Source organism: Ylistrum balloti, unplaced genomic scaffold, assembly GCF_031769215.1.
Source record: "Ylistrum balloti isolate Yb309-2 unplaced genomic scaffold, AGI_CSIRO_Ybal_v1 Utg369622, whole genome shotgun sequence".
NCBI classification, from domain to species: domain Eukaryota; kingdom Metazoa; phylum Mollusca; class Bivalvia; order Pectinida; family Pectinidae; genus Ylistrum; species Ylistrum balloti.
Window position 1 is genome coordinate 797,810 of NW_026781892.1, and position 19,974 is coordinate 817,783.

Here is a 19,974-nt window from a genome sequence, read left to right on the forward strand (position 1 = left end):
TAAAAAAGTATCGATCGGCAAAACCTAGGATTTTGCTTTTTGATGATTTCTGAATAGTGGAATGTTTGTTGGAGTACACTGGTTTCTGGAAATCTGTTTAAATCTGTTTAAATCACGAGACTAGACGAGACTTGATCAATAAAGCTTGGAGATGTAAAACATGACTGTATTAACAAAGTATTTTCCACTATACTCCGCACTCCCCAGTAGGATACTATAGTTATCCATGACTTTGGCAAAATGTCATATTGATGGGTAAATAGGTACTTTTCGATTATTGCTACAAAACATATTAGATTGTAATGATAAATCACGAAGATGTTTAAACATATCAAACCAGGTCATAACATCAAACGCTTCCCGTTGGTGGCGGTAAAATTTGATTTATTTCGGTGTCACAATTCTCATTGCGCAATGTAGTTGATTTATATACTTGCAAGGCAGATTTAACACATAACTTTAACAGAGGTATATATATATCATATATTATAGTTTCATATTCATACTTAATCTACATACATATAATGACACACGATACCTTGGGGTAATGGCCTTTCAAAGGGTTGGCTTTCGTTTCCAATGCAGACGATTGTGCATAGTACGGTTCATTCCCCCACTCATCGCCATGTCGTGAAATACCAAAATAAAACCCCCACTTTGTCCCCCAAAAATTGATAAACCATTGAAGCAATAGTAAATTTAAAGTGTTTTTGTACGTGAACATGCCATTATTGCTTTAATAGTTACAGAACACTCGATCAGCCCACCGCTAGAAACGTCCTTAATTCATCAATGAGGAACCGAAACAATGTACAGGTTTCGTCATATCTACTGTTACCTTTCTAATGTTTGTAGAAGGTAATTTTCGTTATATTAATAAAAAGAAATATATTTCTATATTCTATATCTAATATAATATAAGTATATTATTTAGAACGTTTGATCGGAGATAGCATCAGCTGATAATGTAAACTCTAGCATGCCGTCCGATCAGTTAGGGAAGAACGCCAATGCTACAATATCTTATATATATTCATCTTAACAGATACTCTATAAACGTACTTCTTAATGAGTCTGTATAGTGTATAACTGGCGTCTTAGATCCTTAATCTGTTCTTTCTGAAGACATTGCTCCTGTGTGTTTTCAGTATCATTCCGATCTGTCGTATATTTATATAGTCCATAACACGTAGAGTCGCGTGATGCGCCAAAAACAGACACAAAGAAAAAGACATATATCCCAGAGAGGTTAGGTGTGGCTTCACCGTGCGTGGCGTCCCTTTCAGTACAGTGTACGAATAAAGAAATACAGGTAGGGTTTACCGATTATAGATTATAAAACCAACGTGCATGCTTTCCCCATTCATGGCTTGTAAGAGGCGATTATATTTAGGGTCTTTATCGTCTTTCTCAACAACGCCTTTCCTCCATATGTGACTGTGTATCTGTGTCATCTTTGATGTTCTTTGATCACTCGAGCAAGAATAAAGGTTATGATCAAACCCATGATCACAACTCAAAACCGTGATCGAAACTCAAACCCATGATCACAATTCGTCCCGTGATCGCAACTCAAAACCATGATCACAACTCAAACCCGTGATCACAACTCAAAACCGTGATCGAAACGCAAAACCGTGATCGAAACTCAAACCCATGATCACAACTCAAACCCATGATCACAACTCAAACCCATGATCACAACTCAAACCCATGATCACAACTCAAAACCATGATCACAACTCAAACCCGTGATCACAACTCAAAACCGTGATCGAAACGCAAAACCGTGATCGAAACTCAAACCCATGATCACAACTCAAACCCATGATCACAACTCAAACCCATGATCACAACTCAAAACCGTGATCGAAACACAAAACCGTGATCGAAACACAAAACCGTGATCGCAACTCACACCGGGATCGAGACTCAAAACAATGCATGAAGATCGCTGGTGCGCTGGAAAGCTAATCGTCTCCTGCTTTCTCGACGACAACCGCCATTAAATCTAAGTCAGGCAATATAACGTCACGACCTTTAATGATAGCAAATCTATCAACAAGGAAACCAGCGACATTCTATCGGACATCACAAACACCTAACTCCATATCGCACAAGGACATCGTATCTTTCCCTGAGATGCGGGAACCATAAAACTTTCGTTATAGCTTCATCCACCTGCATTTCTAGAATCTGTGTCGTATATCTAATGTTTATCATAAGTTTGTATTTTAGAATGTGTTTTCGTAACTACTTAACGTTAAGCTTTGAATAGATAAACAACTATAACTGGTTATCCCTTTGTCAGTTAAGCGTGACCTGAAGTGGCGTTACTTTACCGTGCCATAGGCATTCCAGTTTGATGGCGCTATAACACCGTCCGTGGATGATTTCCGCCGTTGCTGGATATAAACCACAATGAAACTGAATGACAAAACATAACTCTGTCTATACGACAGTAAAGCCCATACAGCCAATAAAGAGTTGAATTCAAATTGTCAAATATTATTGAATAGAAATATTCAATCACAACATCGGTACAAGGAGTCGAGACATCCATACCCTAGACATACAAGTGGTCAGCTTTTTGCGAATGATTTAGCTCCATAAATATGTTGGAAATAGTTTTATGTACTTCAAAAATAACAAAATATTGAATTTTGGCAAAGATGTTATTTACTACACAAGAAGCAAGTAAACAAACCATTGTTATGTACTTAAACAACTTTATGTATGAAAATATTGTTTGAAACTTTAAAAAAAAACCATTATCTTGACATGCGATTATCAAAATGATCATTCTTAAAATAATTTTATCGGATCCATCTTTTTTTTCTTTTATCATAGTGTTTATGAAACTTACGGAGAGACCCATACATATCAACACGACGTGGAGTTATAAATAGCATGCGAGTCGCCCGGTTAGATTCTGATCTATTTTTGTAAAGCCTGTGACGCGATGAGATGCCCCCAGTGTTAAGGTGCCATGCTATCTAAGTTGGCAGTCCGTAATACAGGTACATAGCTCACAAAACAGTTATATTTGGTAAAGAACAATCACAATCAAGCCAAGGAAAACAGGTCAAAGAACTAACTTTGCCCTTTTATACATAACAGACAAGATATTTTGGCAACGTCACAGGTTCTCTTGTATTACCACTACCCACATATCAACATATATTAACGAAACGATCGCAAAAATATGTCAGTAGTGTCCAGCTAGGAATGAGGTCATCACATCAAGAGCTGAAATTGAAAAAAAAAACCGAAAAGACGATTTTTGAACAGATTGTAGCACTTCATTTCTTGTCACAGGAAATCGGGCGACGGTAGAAAAGTGCATGTACATATATGATTTCTGTAATTTCGCTCCGATATGTAACATCACCGAAAGTATGAAAATAAGATATATTAGATGTTATCCTTTCGGAGCAAAAGAACCAAAGGACAAAAACAGCGAAATGGAACAAATAATCTGCTTTGTTATTCTTAGTTCGTCATACAAACGGTTACCAACGTCACCTTAGATGTTGTCATCTAGAAATTAGAAGGTTCTTGAGATATATATATATCCCTTACTGTCATGTTAGTAACTCTCTACAGCTGACTTATGAAGAAATACCTTTCATTACCTTATCTGAATTTCAATAATATTCATTAGACTCTTTATGGTAACTTGTGGTTTTAATGTCACTTGTTCATATCTAGTTAAAATTTGACATTAATTGTTTTCAGCGTAGACTTTGATTGAAAATGTGTTAATTTCACTATCCCATGATCTGCTGAATAACTTGCCCTACTAGGCCGCCACCGAAAGTACGTTATTGCAACATAAATATTGCGAAAGTGAAACAAGGAAAGATTTTGTATAGAACGGGGGAAATGCTGGGTGAAATATTGTACCATGACACAAAGCTCTCTCTCAAACGTAATGACTATTTGTTAACATAACCAGTAAGTGGACCATTGAAATATCAACGATTGATGAAAGAGATAGGATCTGTCTTTTATGTCCTACCAGTATTTACGGCCCTTGTGATAAAGCAATGTTATAGATTTATTTAAATGTCCAAACTACGACAAGGATTTATAGATCACTATTCTGTGTGGTTCAGTTTTGAATAATGACATTTTCCAATTAAACCGTTAACTTTCCCGACCATGCAGCGCTTTATGTTATAGTAAAAGAATTAATACCACATTCAATATAGGTATATTGTATAGGCATGTGTCTACTATTGTACCAAACTGTATTGTAGGTGTGTGACAGTACGGTGACTTAGACGGGAGAAGGGACTTAGAGGTGGGCAGTATGCGTTACACAAATCAGACAAATATTTCATGCTGAAAATTCTGCACAAGTTCAATTGTAAGCAAGAGAGTCTACCACCTGAATTCTAGTATCTAGTTTATAATTTCTCGATTGAGTTTCGTGGTATGTATAAAAGCTTCCCTTGAATTATTGGCATACTACCGGAAACATAATATATCCTTCTTTTGGCATGCATGATTTTTTTCATAAGTGGCTGAATTTACTGAGAATTTATCAAAACAGGACACAAAGACCTTCCGAAATCCTGAAAATATATGATTGACTAAAAATACCATATATACCCTACAGAAATGGAAAGCAAAGACATGACAGAGTCTTCTAAATCGGCCATTTACCTACAATTAAACCAACACGGGCAGCTTTCCACTGAATTGTTTGATAAATGTGACGATTTTAATTTCCCTAAAGTGTTTAAATGTTTCAGTTGATTATATTTTCTATAACCTGACAGTCAATCTAACAACACAGGGTTTCTGGGCTTTGAACGATACTCGTTGATAAAGATTATAGAGAGGTTTTACAGTCATAATGATCTCCTTTTTGAATATTTTATTTCCAAATGCGATATGAAATTGGACGTGTTGAAAGCTCGTCAGTATGCCTGGCGGTTTCGTTGTTTACGTTTTTCTCGGATTGACATTTACATGGCAGGTGTCGACATGACACAGCAGACGCTTACATCTGGTGTTATTTCCCTACAGTCACGCGTTTCCGTTTGAATTTTTCTGCTATTCTTACTTTCCCTTAGTTTCATTATATTTGCGATTGAACAATCATGTCGTTAACATGTTAGGATTTCTTTCGTTCTTTTCCTCAACACACGGATGTATAATTGAGTTTATGTGCTAATGTGGAGTTGAAATATGTTCCCTATAGCCTTTTAGCATTTTGAAGTATGGAAAGTGTGAATCTGAACACTATTTATGTAATGCTACAAGCAAGCGCAGTTTTATTGGATTAACAAGTCCAACGCTTGTTTGGATCACGGAGGATCCTATGGGAGTGACTGAAACTCCGACAATCCGACAATTCTCATCAAACTTTAGTTATAGAACTCTTAGTAAACATCCTTACAGAGAGTCGCCGAGTGGATAATTACCCTGTAACGGTGCCGCTTAGTTGCCGTACATTCCAGTTATTCTGAAGTAAAACCGTAACACGATCTATATCGGCTATAGATTACTATCTTATATTAATCTGTATAGGTAATGTAAAGGTATAGGCAGCTTGTTAGGAATAACCACTGCCATTGAAACGCTTTAAAAACATCGTAATACAATATTTTGTCGAAATTTATCAAATTTAACAGAAAGAATGTGATTTTTTTAAAAAAATAATAATAGATATTTACGTTTGGTGTGGACATTGAGATTCTGCAAGTCAGCTATGGAGTTGACTGACCGCATTCACAGAGGACATGGACTAAAATCATATCAGCCCTGCCATGCGCAGATAGCAATCTACCCCAACTGGTGGTGCGTAGCTACAAGGGATTAACTTTCAGTAGCACTCGTTATTTGTTGTCCATTTGTTAAATAACGTGTGTGCTGTGTTCTAGTTCCTTTCGTCATCGCTCTAACATCAGATCTGAAAAAATGGGTGAATTTAAAATGGCGTTCAATGCTATTTTGACCAGAGATATCAAGCATATCTACAGTGGATTCCCACAAAATATTCCTATGCGCTACTCCAATCCGTATCCTACGATGGAACAAATGCGACTGCGGGAGGAGAACCAGGACCTGAAATCCGGAGTTCTGAGGTTTTCGGAATATGAAGAGATGTACGGATGTCTGATTCCCAAAGCTCCAGCTTTCCGTTCACTTTCTCGTCACGAGATCGATGATATGATCGAGAGACTACGTAAACCAACCGTAGCCAGTAAAGGTATATGTAACACTAGTGAGAATAATATGGTGAGAAACAGTAATAGCGGAAATCTGAGATATCGTGGGACAAAGAAAGTGTCGGAGGACGAACTGATAGGAATTACTCAGAGACTGTCTAAACCGACAACAATCAGCTCAATAAGGAAAAACCAGACCCAAACCAAGCTAGCAGAAGTCAGTGTTTAGAGAGTAACATTTCGTCATATCCAGTGACAATTCAAACAAATATGTTGGAAAGCCATTTACTTGGAAATTGAAAACTTCTTATAGAACATATTGTGTCCAAGTTTGTGATGAATGAGTTTTCTTCAACGTCATAACACTGTTCAATGGATTCTGGAAAGTGCTATGCTTTAAATTTCCCAACTCTGAACATAAAGTCCTTGTTGGAAGCAATGTCTGTGTATCTGAACTAGGAAATGAGAAAACTGTTTTAGTGATGACACAAAATACCGAAGACAAGATTAATACGACTGCACGTGCAATTTTTGCGATATCAACTGTTCTGCTGAAAGATTGGACGATGTTAATGTACCTGTGTTTAATGGCGATAACGCTTAAGCACTGACGTGCAGTCCTAATGAATTATTAACAGTCGCTATGACGTAACTTAGAATGTTTTCTCGGTAATTGCTATGTCTGTGAGGGGTAAACCTGTACATGTTAATTCCCTAATACAAACTTCCAATCATAATAACTGGACCAAGGGCGTGACTGAAACTATCGGCTCCATGAACATTATAGTTATTAAGTCAAGCTATCATCGCATGTAGAACAGGTGGTTCCGTTAACATGGGTATGTATATAAGTATCGTACTATGTAGTAGGGAGGGTGTAACATCTACCAAACACTACTTATTAGTGAACATTTATTCGTGGCAATAATATACACACAAGGCACCTATAAAACACGTGTTAAATTTGTATTGTTGTTATCTAATCGGGAAACAAAACATAGATAAGACATTTGTGTAGTAGGTTTATAGCCACAATCATTGTGATAATATATTTATTCTAGCGGAACTAATGCCAATTTAACAAAGTGCCTCTATGCGTCGATAAACAAGTATGTTAAAATCCTGTGATGTAGTTGGGTTCCCTATCTAACAACTATTGATGGATCCCTAAGTGTCTGTAGGGTTTAGTTGGTCGCTACCACCAGCTACTAAGTGACAAAATCTTCACAGCGTTTCATCAGTATCATCAGAGCTTGATATATTTATTAAGAAATACTTGTAATACGTTGTCTTTCAGTTAAATCAGTATTATTGTGTTGTGTTTTTAACTATCGTTTTGTTACATTCTACTCAGCTGACATGTATGTATGTATTGTGTTCAATGTGCTATTCCCAAGCATTGTTATAACCATTCCTGTATTCTTCAGGCCGTCCCTCGGCCTAAATAAACACGTGGATATCACATACAACAGTGTTCAACTGGTTTGTAGATACACAGTACTCCGTTTAAAGGGAACTAACCTCCCTCTTGATCTCCGCATTTCAATTAATGTCTTAATCTGGTCACCCTGGTTTGTTAAACAATTCGTATTTAATCTCGGATCAATGGTGTTATGACGCGTGTTTCATTCACTTTTGGTAAGAATGGCCGGATTAACGTTGACACTAAAGCATGGTAACAGTAAATGGAGTAATGGTACCGGATTAAGGAATCCCTGATCGGATTAGTATTAATGATATAATGACTTGCGGATTAGCACTATGTTTGGTTGGTTTTATACTTTTAATACTGTTTAACGTCCTATCAACAGCTATGGTAATTTAAGGATGGCCTATTAATGTATCCGTGTACATTGTATGTGCTGAATGTTTGTTTTTGGGAGGATGCTATACTTTTATAGTGCTGTCACACTGAACTTCATATGTATTCAGGAGGTCACTCCCATCTTGCCACATTATACTGACAACGATTAATCTGGTCGTTACATTACATTTACGCTGAATGTGAAGTAAGAAATATTGTGACTACATTTTTTTCAATACTAGGGTTTGTCTTTACCAGGAGATACAACCCTAAGCCTTCTTTAGAGAAGTGACCATTCAACTAAAGGACAACAGCGGGCTAGTGTCAAGGGATACATCACGACACTTGTAGTTTAGAAAGAAAAAAGACCAAAACCCGAATTTAGCCTCATGTTACTATCATCAGCTGGAGGCAGTGAGTACAATTCTTACCCCATGCCTGCATACAGACTCACATTTCTATGTATTTTACAAAATCTGACTGAAAATTAAATTTAATCTGAAAATATGAATGTACTAATAGTAGACATGTCTTTTTCATAATTCATAAGTGAGAGGACTCCATAAAAACATTTTAGACACTTTTGTTTAGTGTTACCATTTTTTTCTGACATTTTAAATCTCTGCTGTTTTAGTAACTTGAAGTCTTGTCTTATTGAACATGATCTCTATATTTGATGTTTTTAAATAAAACAAACGGTACATCAATCCTGATACAGAGTAACGGAGACATAAAATCTATCGATCTGTGAAATGTAATTCTTATTTAATATTTCATTGAATTAATTTACTTTCCATTATTGGATTCGATGGAAAGATATTCCTCTGCATGCAAATGTATAAATGTTTGCGTCTGATGATTTACATTATCCTGAATAGAATGCGACCCTTAGGAGTGTTTGAGACACATAAGTCATGCGCTTGAAAATTTCGGTAATTAAGTTTGGATAGTGATTGTTCTTTGTCAGTTATTGTTCCAAATAAATACTAAGTAACAGCGCAATGATGTATATTGTGACATGGTTATAAAAACTCCAATTAAAAGTCCCTTTAAACTGACAGCGGTGGGATTATTTTTTTCTATAAAACTGACAGAGATAGAGTTACTTCTATTTAAAATTTAAAACTGGTTTCCTCAGAACTTCTGAATAATTTCTTCAGTTATCAAAGAATTGAAATTTATCTCAGATCTTGAGGTCAATTAAGTCACCATTGAGCAATAACAAGACAAGCTTGAGAAATAGAATATGTTCATATTGATATCAGTATACAAAACATTGTACTATAGATACATGAATGTATCAGAAACGTCTAGGGTTCGTCACTGCTGACAGGGACCTCGGTAGTGGTATAGGAAACTCTAAAGTGGGGGAAACATTTCTTTTAAATTTAGCTTGGAAGGAGAACAAACATGATCAGATATTAAATTGTAAATATTGGATAGCAAGAAAGTTTTTACATTGTCCATCGATTTTACCATCCTGGAATGAAAAAAATAGGAGCACGACAGACTCTCTCATACCACTTATATATACATCGATATTTTCCTTAAATGAAACTTATCATACGTCGTAATTTCCCCATTAAACATTCTCGATTTCTATATAGAAACAACCCTATATGTCAACAGTTTATTACATTTCGCAGTTGATTCAATATTCAAAGGCTGGTTCCTGATATCAGGATTTATGTGCAAGATATTGGCAGCTGGCAGTTAAAGTCACAATGTAGAGTGTCGAGAGATGCAAGTTGATAAACACGAAGTCAGTTTCTTCTGTTCGTCGTATGGATCTCATCTGGAATTATCCATGTCTCTTGCACGATATGAAGTTGGTTGTGCGTGATGTTTGTTAGTGGTTCCACAGCTGTGTTAAAATTTTAAAGTTTGAAATTACTTTAATTTACCAAGATCTATATAGCGAGTGTCTTAAATGAAGCAGAAGACGCTTATTTTTACGGAACACCTGATCTTGTTTTCCTTTAACTTTATCATGAGTCTTTTGCAAACTTTCTTTTTTGCATATTTTGCCGACTATTTTTCGATTTTGGGTTTGAATTAAAATTATGGTGACATTTCGGTATTTTCATTGTTGTTTTTGAGCATTCAATGAAGACAAGACGTTTGTATTATTGCATACCAGGCCTAGAAAAATCATTCTTAACGCATCTGTCCTGTCAAATGCGTTCAATGTATTCATATAGCACAACATTGCCGGAAAGACTTCTTCAGTGCTCCTTTCGCTGCCTAGGTTCGGTGTACGAAGTGAAAGTTGTGATGGTGACTTTTTTTAATATGGATTTTGCAAGAAGGTTTTACAGCGGAAATAATAAATTGTGTTGTCATCACGTCACAATAAAGTAATGTCGTACACCGTACACCGTACACAACGACAAGAAAAAGAACAGGAAACTCTCAAAGAAAAAAATCCACGTTTATTATTAAATGTTTATTTAATCAACCCCTCTCTTTCTCTTCCTCTATCTCTCTCTGTCTCCCACAACCTCTCTCTCTTTCTCTCTCTCTCTGTTTCACCCAACCTCTCTCTCTTCCTCTATCTCTCTCTGTCTCCCCAACCTCTCTCTCTTCCTCTCTCTGTCTCTCTGTCTCCCCAACCTCTCTCTCTCTCTCTCTCTCTCTCTCTGTCTCCCCAACCTCTCTCTCTTCCTCTATCTCTCTCTGTCTCCCCAACCTCTCTCTCTTTCTCTCTCTCTCTGTCTCCCCAACTTCTCTCTCTTTCTCTATCTCTCTCTGTCTCCCACCTCCCTTTCTCTTCCTCTATCTCTCTCTGTCTCCCCAACCTCTCTCTCTCTCTCTCTGTCTCTCTGTCTCCCCAACCTCTCTCTCTCTCTCTCTATCTCTCTCTGTCTCCCCAACCTCTCTCTCTTCCTCTATCTCTCTCTGTCTCCCCAACCTCTCTCTCTTTCTCTATCTCTCTCTGTCTCCCCTAACCTCTCTCTCTTCCTCTATCTCTCTCTCTGTCTCCCCCAACCTCTCTCTCTTCCTCTATCTCTCTCTGTCTCCCCAACCTCTCTCTCTTCCTCTATCTCTCTCTGTCTCCCCAACCTCTCTCTCTTCCTCTATCTCTCTCTGTCTCCCCCAACCTCTTTCTCTTCCTCTATCTCTCTCTGTCTCCCCCAACCTCTCTCTCTTCCTCTATCTCTCTCTGTCTCCCCCAACCTCTCTCTCTTTCTCTATCTCTCTCTGTCTCCCCCAACCTCTCTCTCTTCCTCTATCTCTCTCTGTCTCCCCCAACCTCTCTCTCTTCCTCTATCTCTCTCTGTCTCCCCCAACCTCTCTCTCTTCCTCTATCTCTCTGATATCCGTGTATTATATACTACAAACCCCTCACTGATTCCTTTCTGTATTACACTATTACAAACACCTCACTGATTCCTTTCTGTATTACACTATTACAAACACCTCACTGATTTCTCTGTATTATGTATTACACTATTACAAACATGTCACTGATCTCTCTCTGTATTATATATTACACTATTACAAACATCTCACTGATTTCTCTCTGTATTATATATTACACTATTACAAACATCTCACTGATTTCTCTCTGTATTATATATTACACTATTACACAAACATCTCACTGATTTCTCTCTGTATTACATATTACACTATTACAAACATCTCACTGATTCTCTCTGTATTATATATTACACTATTACAAATATCTCACTGATTTCTCTCTGTATTATATATTACACTATTACACAAACACCTCACTGATTTCTCTCTGTATTACATATTACACTATTACAAACATCTCACTGATTTCTCTCTGTATTATATATTACACTATTACACAAACATCTCACTGATTTCTCTCTGTATTATATATTACACTATTACAAACATCTCACTGATTTCTCTCTGTATTATATATTACACTATTACACAAACATCTCACTGATTTCTCTCTGTATTATATATTACACTATTACAAACATCTCACTGATTTCTCTCTGTATTACACTATTACAAACATCTCACTGTATTATAATACTACAAATATCCCAGCAATTTATCCGAATTAAAACCGTTGTCATTACGTACCTAAAACGAATATGTACAATAGTTATGTAGTAATCCTTTTGTTTGTTTGAAGCCTTCATATTCCTTCAGACATCGTCTATTCAAACAGAAGCATCTTGAGTATTAAACGTTAAGGCAAACACTACACATGTCCAGTCCAGTCAGTCCCTCCAGTCAGGTTGCCTTCCCCTTGTCTTACTGGGTAAAAGGTCTCTGGCTTTGACGTGCACGATTTTGCACGACATGAAGGGAAAATCGTCTTTTGTCTCGCATGCTGTTTCTGATAGTACTTGCTATGGTGGGAGTAAGTAGGCGGTTATTGATTGAAGTCATTTCTTTCTTAGTAACCTTGCATGGCATTTTCGAAAGAACACAAAACGGACATATTTCTTTCAGGTCTCGCTGTGCTTCCCGTCTGCATATATCCTGTTTTGATTTTGCACTACAAGTAGGCCGAGAGACACGTTTCACGATCTCATTCACATCGTCAACAGTGAATGCTCGGAACGCTGGGGCTTTTGGAAGGCACGTATTAAATTTTGAGTTATATTCCTGTTGCCTTCGCTGGAATCGGTCCGGAGGTCTCAGTTCCAACTCATGCATTCTCCGTGCATGCTCAATATTTGAGGAAAATGAAGTCTTTCGGAAGCGCGTGTCCACTTGATATCCACTGTACAAATGTTTAATATTATTGTCTAAAATATTTTTATACGTTGTACAAAACATATTTTTACTTGAGTATTATAAGCGAGAAGACAAACAGAACTCAAAACGAGTTGGTACAAGGGTTGAAATCACAAGTGAAGTGCCTGTGTGACAATGCTCCCGTGATCTTGGTGACTCCGTCTCACTGGAATGCCCTTTAAATTTTCAAAACAATACAACTAATACAGTCCCCTCACATAAGTTTGTTAAAGGAAGTGTTAGATATCCTGCTTTAAGGAATTCTTCATTCAACTGACTTCCTAATGCACTGCTTATGCAACTGCCGTTTCCGACGCCCGGTAGAGACACTACAATTTTAACATACACATCAAAATCGAGATAAGCCAGGCTGTATTGAGAAAACTTGAGGCTGATAGAGAATGGTGTTTTTATTTAATCAATTACTCACAAAATAAAATTCCGAGAGAGCTACAAACATGCATTTAGGCTACCTTGACGTTTGTCTGATTAGACCCATAAATTTGTCATTTATCGTTGAATTCTGTCAACTGCCACAAAAGTCGTCGATACAGAACGACTGTGATATAGCATTGCCAGGGACCGATGTTTGTATAGTATATCATATTGCCAGTACATTTCTGATAAACTCCATCAATGATTGATTCTCCATAACAGATAAGCTTTATCGGGTTTGTTTTCTTTGCCAAAACAGCACGTTCTCCCTGGATGTTGTAACATGTTTATAGCTAAAGTTGGAAACCATTTGTTATGGTATATTGTTTCTTGATCGAACTGGTCGTTAGTTTCAATGTTGTGATATTAAACATATCTGAAAACTTGTGACTATAGGCACATATACCACAACATATCGTCTCTTGTGGAAAACACCAGTGTGTATAGTTCTCCCTTCATTGAGTAAGGAGAAACTTAAGGGCTTCCTGACATTTATTTATTTTACAACAATTCCGAAGCAAGTTTTCCCAACTTATATTAATCACTCTTGTTGGCTTGGATGGAAGCGAGCGAGGGATCTTAGTGTGAAGGAAACTGAAGTACCCGGGCCTTATATTCGTCACACTTGAGCAACAAACGCATTTTTATGTACAAGTCAAGCTTTTTAACTTGAACCGTTTAAGACATATCACGGCAATATAAGACCAAATAACAAAACAAAATGATGATGAACTATAGAAAACCTAGATATTGTCTACGTATTTGTGTAAACAACAAAGTGACGTAATGTCGCTATCAGAGTTCTGATTGGGTAATACTTGATAAAACACTGTTCATAATGTTAAGGGGAATACCCGGAATTATCCTTAAGATAAGAACCCGGATGTATACTCTCCAGACGTTTCCACTCATCTAATGTAGATCTTGGTTATTTGCAAGTAGCTGATGTGTATTATGTTCAGACAATCAGTCCGTTGAATTATTGATTTTGTATTGAATTGAAAACTAACAATTTTTCCCTGACGTTTGGTATTTTAAAATTTTATCTCTGCGAATCCGTAAAATATGTTGTGTTATGATCCAAACTTTGTCTGGTTTTTGTTCTGCCTTTCCTTATCACTATGGTCCCGCTAGACACATAGTTAATGGGCGTTTGACAATTTTTCATCACGTGAAGCTGTGAGAGTTTTTCATGAAAGGCCCAAAATATTAGGAAATCCTTCCATTAATACTAGATAAAAATGCTGAACTACAATAATTTAGATTGCTATTAATTATGAAGATACGGACCTCCCTCGTATACGCTGGATTTCCAAAACCTTACCAGAATTCATCAAATCGGAGTTTTAAAACTGACTCGCCAAATCCAACCATACAATTAAATCGCTGTTAGTTTTATTGTTATTCGATGAATAAATTGTAAGAGGATTTTAAAGACCCCCTAAAGACATTGTGACCAATCTTGTAGACCCTCTTCTAAAAATATTATTCTTCTACAAAATCTTCGACGTTTCCACACTGTACACTAAAATACCCCATACCACACTGAAGAAACGCTGACGTTCTTTCGTTTTGAAAAGGAGAAACAAGAGGAGATCAAAATTGTAAAATCAATGATATTCTGATTGAAAATACCTACGTCAGTTTTGGTGGTAAGATTTTCCAACACACAATAGGTATACCTGTGAGAACAGATTTGGTGTTGAGATCTTAAAACAGGCTGTTGACATACCTTACTAACTGTGCCCCTCTATTCATTGTGGTGTTTTCATTCTAATCTGAATTTACCGCAAAGCTTACTAAAGTTGGTCACAAGACATTGTCAAATCCTTCACTTTAGTTTTCGATATATTGATGACGTCTTTTCTTTAAATAAAAAATGAATCTATGAACCATGACAATCGTATATACCTACCAGAAGTAGTCAAGGACACGACAAAGCGTTCTACATCAGCACCATACCTCTATCTTTACCAACATCGAAAGCAACAAGTTCAACGTTTAATCAAGCGGTGTGGTCTTTTTGACTAATCATATCTACCTACTGCGAATTATCCACTGATTGATAACAACTTTCTTGCTTCCAGAAACCTGTAGTGTTTGCATGCAGATATTGAAGGGTTTTTCTTTGCAAGGTTACTGACCACAGACTGATAAACTCACAACACATGGTTTCAAGAGATGTAATTCATCGAAGATTGTGTGAAAGTTTTAAGGTTGCCATCATGATCCCATTGAAAAAGGCTTGAAATTTGCCGTGTTTGATATCCATCTTTATTCCTGGGGTTCCGTTGCTGTCTATCGTGTTCTCTTTTGTAAACGTGACACTATTTATTTAGACTAAGATTTCATCGTAGATGAAGAAGACGCTTACCCTTTCGGAACGCCTTGTCTTACTTTTATATAAATATTTGTGCATTTTTAAAACAATATTTACCGTAGTTTTATCGAATTTGAAAAAAAAAACAAATTAAATTCGTTGCTACTTTGTCCCTCAAATTCGTAACTACATGAGAGATAATGTTTAAAACAAGTTTGTTCTCAATCTAGTTTTGCCTCTTCTCTCTTCCACTAAAGCGGACTTGTTAGAATATTCTTAGTGTGTCGAGATTTTTATCGATACTGAGACTTTAGATGAATAACCTTATTGTAGAATTGTCTTTGGTTTACATCTTCTTAGTCTTCATTTGATTGATTTCAAATCACTTTCATATCTGTTCAATAATTACTTCATACATAAACAAGTACATCATAGTTTCATTGAATCATTACTTTTTTCATTTTTTTTCATCAACGGCCTTTTAATTAGAACTAGTTATTTTTATGGAAAGTCTTTCATTGCTTTCTGATTCGGTTACATTGGTACAAATCAGGAGGAACTAAGACTTTTTCTGATATATCTTTTCTATTGGAAATTAACTGAATGATAGAGCGCTTTTCGTCCGGTTTCTTTGTTTTTTGTTTTTGTTTTTTTAATGCCTTACAAAATGTATTTGTCAGCTTGTATGGTCTAGTTAGTTTCCCAAGATATATTATACCAGCTGTCATTTTCGGGAAATTCTGATTTTCGTTTACCAAGGATTATATCCAATCGTGATTTTTTTTTTAAAAGATTAAGGAGGGTAGCGAAAAGAATATTCTTTTTCACAGCTTAAATACATTGTGCATAGGGTATTAGCAGAGTGATAATGATAATAAACTTTATTTATTTTACAACAATCTCGAAGAAAGTTTTCCCAAAACTTACATTAGCCACTCTTGTTGGCTCGGATGGAAGCGCGCGAGGGGTGTTACTGTGGGAGGAAACCGGAATACCCGGGGACAACCCACGTGGTAGGCTATCCCATACCTTTGGTAGAGTAATTCTCAGTCTTGTTTTCTATTTTAATCACATCTTCTACGATATCTTGTATACACCTATCACATGTCAACAGATGATAAAGCTGTTATGCTGACCTAAATACACTTTAAATAGGATCATCGGATAGACATTGTAAATTCCGAGTCTGTACTTTAAATGGAAACATGAAAGACACTTTATCAACGAAAATATATTTCAGAACCTTTGTTGAATAGACGAATTAAGATTTATCCTATTTCTCTACACTTTTTAATCAGAGTGTAATTTACTTTGTAATATATTCAAAAAAGTAGTTTCTTTAATTCAAATACTTATAAATATAGAATATGAGACGAGTTTAAGCATAGTAAGTTGAAATATTGCATTTCCTGTCAATTTGTTAAGAAACTTAACCGCATGTGATGAATAATGACGAGACGTAATGCTATAAAAATGTAGTATATATGTGATGTGTGTTCTTATTCACGTCACTATAAGGTCCAGAAATTCTACCGGAAAATATTTCCGATCATCTAGATCTTTATCAGTTCTGTACGAATAGTCTTTAATGAAACATTAAACTCAACAGTAGCAATGAAAATGCACGCCATCATAATGTACTAATATATTGACTGTTCATTTTACTTGCAAACCATCATACACATGTAAATTTTATGAAAGATATTTTAAATTGAAACATTCGTTGTACTTAGAATTATTTGCATCGTACTTTCCAAAGAAGAAAAATCTTACCTCTTGAAAAAAAGGCCTTATAAGGACATAATCATAATCCAAACTGATATTCAATAAAAACCTTGGAAAATATCAAGTAAAGACCGGACACTCCTGAAAAAGTACAAGGATAATAAAATCAGGTGTTCTGGAGGAGTAAGCGACTTCATTCCAAGTAAGTAATGGGCAATATCCCAATTAGAACAAGGCATACAAAATATTAATTTTCATTTCAACCAATGTTATACATTCTTTTGTCTTCGGTTTTTTTTATTTTCTTAGATATAAAGAAAGTATGATAATAGGATACATTTGTATCTAATCCCAATAATAATTACAATGTACCTTCAGAATTCTCCAACAATGACGTTCAGAAATCGTAAACAATATCAGGATTAATATTATGAATTAACTGATGAATATAAAGTTTAAAATATATTATACATATATATAATATATATATAACTTAATACATTATATATATATATATATATATATATATATAATATATATATAACTTAATACATTATATATATATATATATATATATATAATATATATATAACTTAATACATTATATATATATATATAATACACATACAAATACCTCTTTACCAAAAAATATCTTCACCATCAAAAAATATTTTCATTCTGATAATCGTGAGATTGCGCTAACTTTAAGATAAACAAATTCCCTTAATTGTCTAAACACTCCATTTAGGCGTTTTAACGACCACAATAACATGTTATTACTGAAATCATATTTCATTAACCAATTGAATAAACATATCCAACAGCCGCTAACCTTCAACATTTCTTTTTAATGCTACTAACAAAACATTTTCCATCAGGGTGTACGTAAGTATAAATTTTCTTATTTCTTTTTCTATTTTTAAATATCATCAGTCCTTAATGTCCAACCCACATTGTCTATATTTTAGGGCCTGTATATTACGAGTTTCTATAACGACAAAAACTGACAAAACCTTATTACAAAGAGTTTTAAGAGACGTTTTGTGATACCCCGTCATAATCTAATTCTATTCAATGTCTATTAGTATGACTGGAATCATTGTACTATATATAGTTAACAATTGATACTAGTATAAAAATCCGCTCTCATTTGGTAATAATGAGTTACACAGATTGACCAAAGTTTACTTTTCATACATTTCAATCGTCATAATACTAAAAACTCCCCCGAATTATCTCTTTTTATTGTATTTTTATTTTTTCAATGGTCAGTGAGTCTGACGCAACTCTTAATGTAAAGCCGTTGCAACGCTTATTGTAATGATTATTACATTAAGCGTCGTTATTACATTAAGAGTTGCATCAGCGTCTGTTGTAACTATAACTCGAGCTGTGTCAGCTATAAATGACATGCATTCAGACAACGATACAGAAAACAATCAAACAGCTATATCGGACATCATTCATTGACTTCCATATTTTTACGAGAAAGAAATTATTTCCGATAATATCATCTTTGTTCGTTTGTCCACAGTAGTCAACAAAGTAGAATTGTTTAACTATATAATTAGCAATAATTGTCAAACTCGGGAATTAGTGAAATGTTACACCTGTTGACTAGGATTCCAGTTCTTGTACGCTCGAGGGTAGTATCGTTGACTGATCGACATGGTCATGCGCGGACAGGATAACTTCATATCCGGTGGTTCTGATTTAGACTTTGTACATTTAGTTAAACAGTTCCGCACTTCCGTTGCAACCGTTTGTTGATTGGCCAGTCTTTCACTACACCTTTTGATGTCAGCTGATGAAAATGATGTCACGGACCTATTCAAAGTAAACTCGGGGGCGAGGTGTCTCGGCAAAGCATCGTCGGCGAGGCTTTTTCTTTTAGTAGGTTTGCTCATCCGGTTAACCATCTTGTTGATATACTTTTTCGACAAAATATCAAACGCTGGTGCCCTTGGCACGTACACACGATACTCCAAGTTGTATTCAAATCCCACTAATGTTTGGGGATCAGTTCGATGTTTGTATCTATGTTGAGGTATGACCGGAAGTTTAGCTTGTGGTCGTTGCATTCGGGAACCACTGTTTCCGGCGTAGATATTCTTCAGATCATGGTTAATGATGTGATGATATGTCGTACTAAATGCCATCCTCTTTTAAATGGTACAGATAAACTGGTAGTGTCCGGTCAATGAATGGTAGAGGATGGTGTATGGGTCACCTCCAAACTATACAGTCGTGCAACCTGATTGATCCCGGAGAGGTTTCACGATGCCGTGTTCATGCGAACTTGGGAAATGATGATATTTTTTTTTTTACAAAACTTCGCAGCTCACAACAAAGGCATGACTTGGGTCAATTCGTGAAGACGAGACAGTCCGTTTTACCTCTACTTAGAAGCAGTGCATGTGAGATTTGGTGCAATCGCACAATCTACAAACATGTAGTGATAGGACCAAACCAGCGGCGTTCCATTTAGATTGAGTATCACCGGCTGAATGAAATAATCGAATGAAAAACACTTTGCACCAAAAACGTTAAAGAAATACACAGCATTTTCAAACCTTGACAAATAAAAACGAACAAATACGCATGTGTTTCATAAGATAATTTTTTTTATTATTATTTTAAGTTGGGAAATGTTTCAGATAACAGGAGATTAAATTCATTGGAAAACTCTTTTATCAGTATAGGCAGAACTGTGTAAACAGTTGTCGCACGAAAAGAAATAAATACCTGATTGGTTTTTATTGATCTACTTTTTC

The 19,974-nt window shown here is 35.9% G+C and overlaps 1 protein-coding gene across 1 annotated transcript; it reads right to left on the reverse strand.

Annotated features, from left to right (window-relative positions):
- Positions 1 to 18,804: 18,804 nt before the first annotated feature.
- Positions 18,805 to 19,359, reverse strand: LOC132550061 (uncharacterized). Its single transcript, XM_060214069.1, has one exon. The coding sequence runs from the start codon at positions 19,357 to 19,359 to the stop codon at positions 18,805 to 18,807; it is 555 nt and encodes a 184-aa protein (XP_060070052.1).
- Between the last annotated feature and the right edge of the window lie 615 nt (positions 19,360 to 19,974).

Coding starts and splice junctions, on each gene's coding strand:
- LOC132550061 (XM_060214069.1), bottom strand. CDS start 19,359: ATGGCATTTAGTACGACATATCATCACATCATTAACCATGATCTGAAG.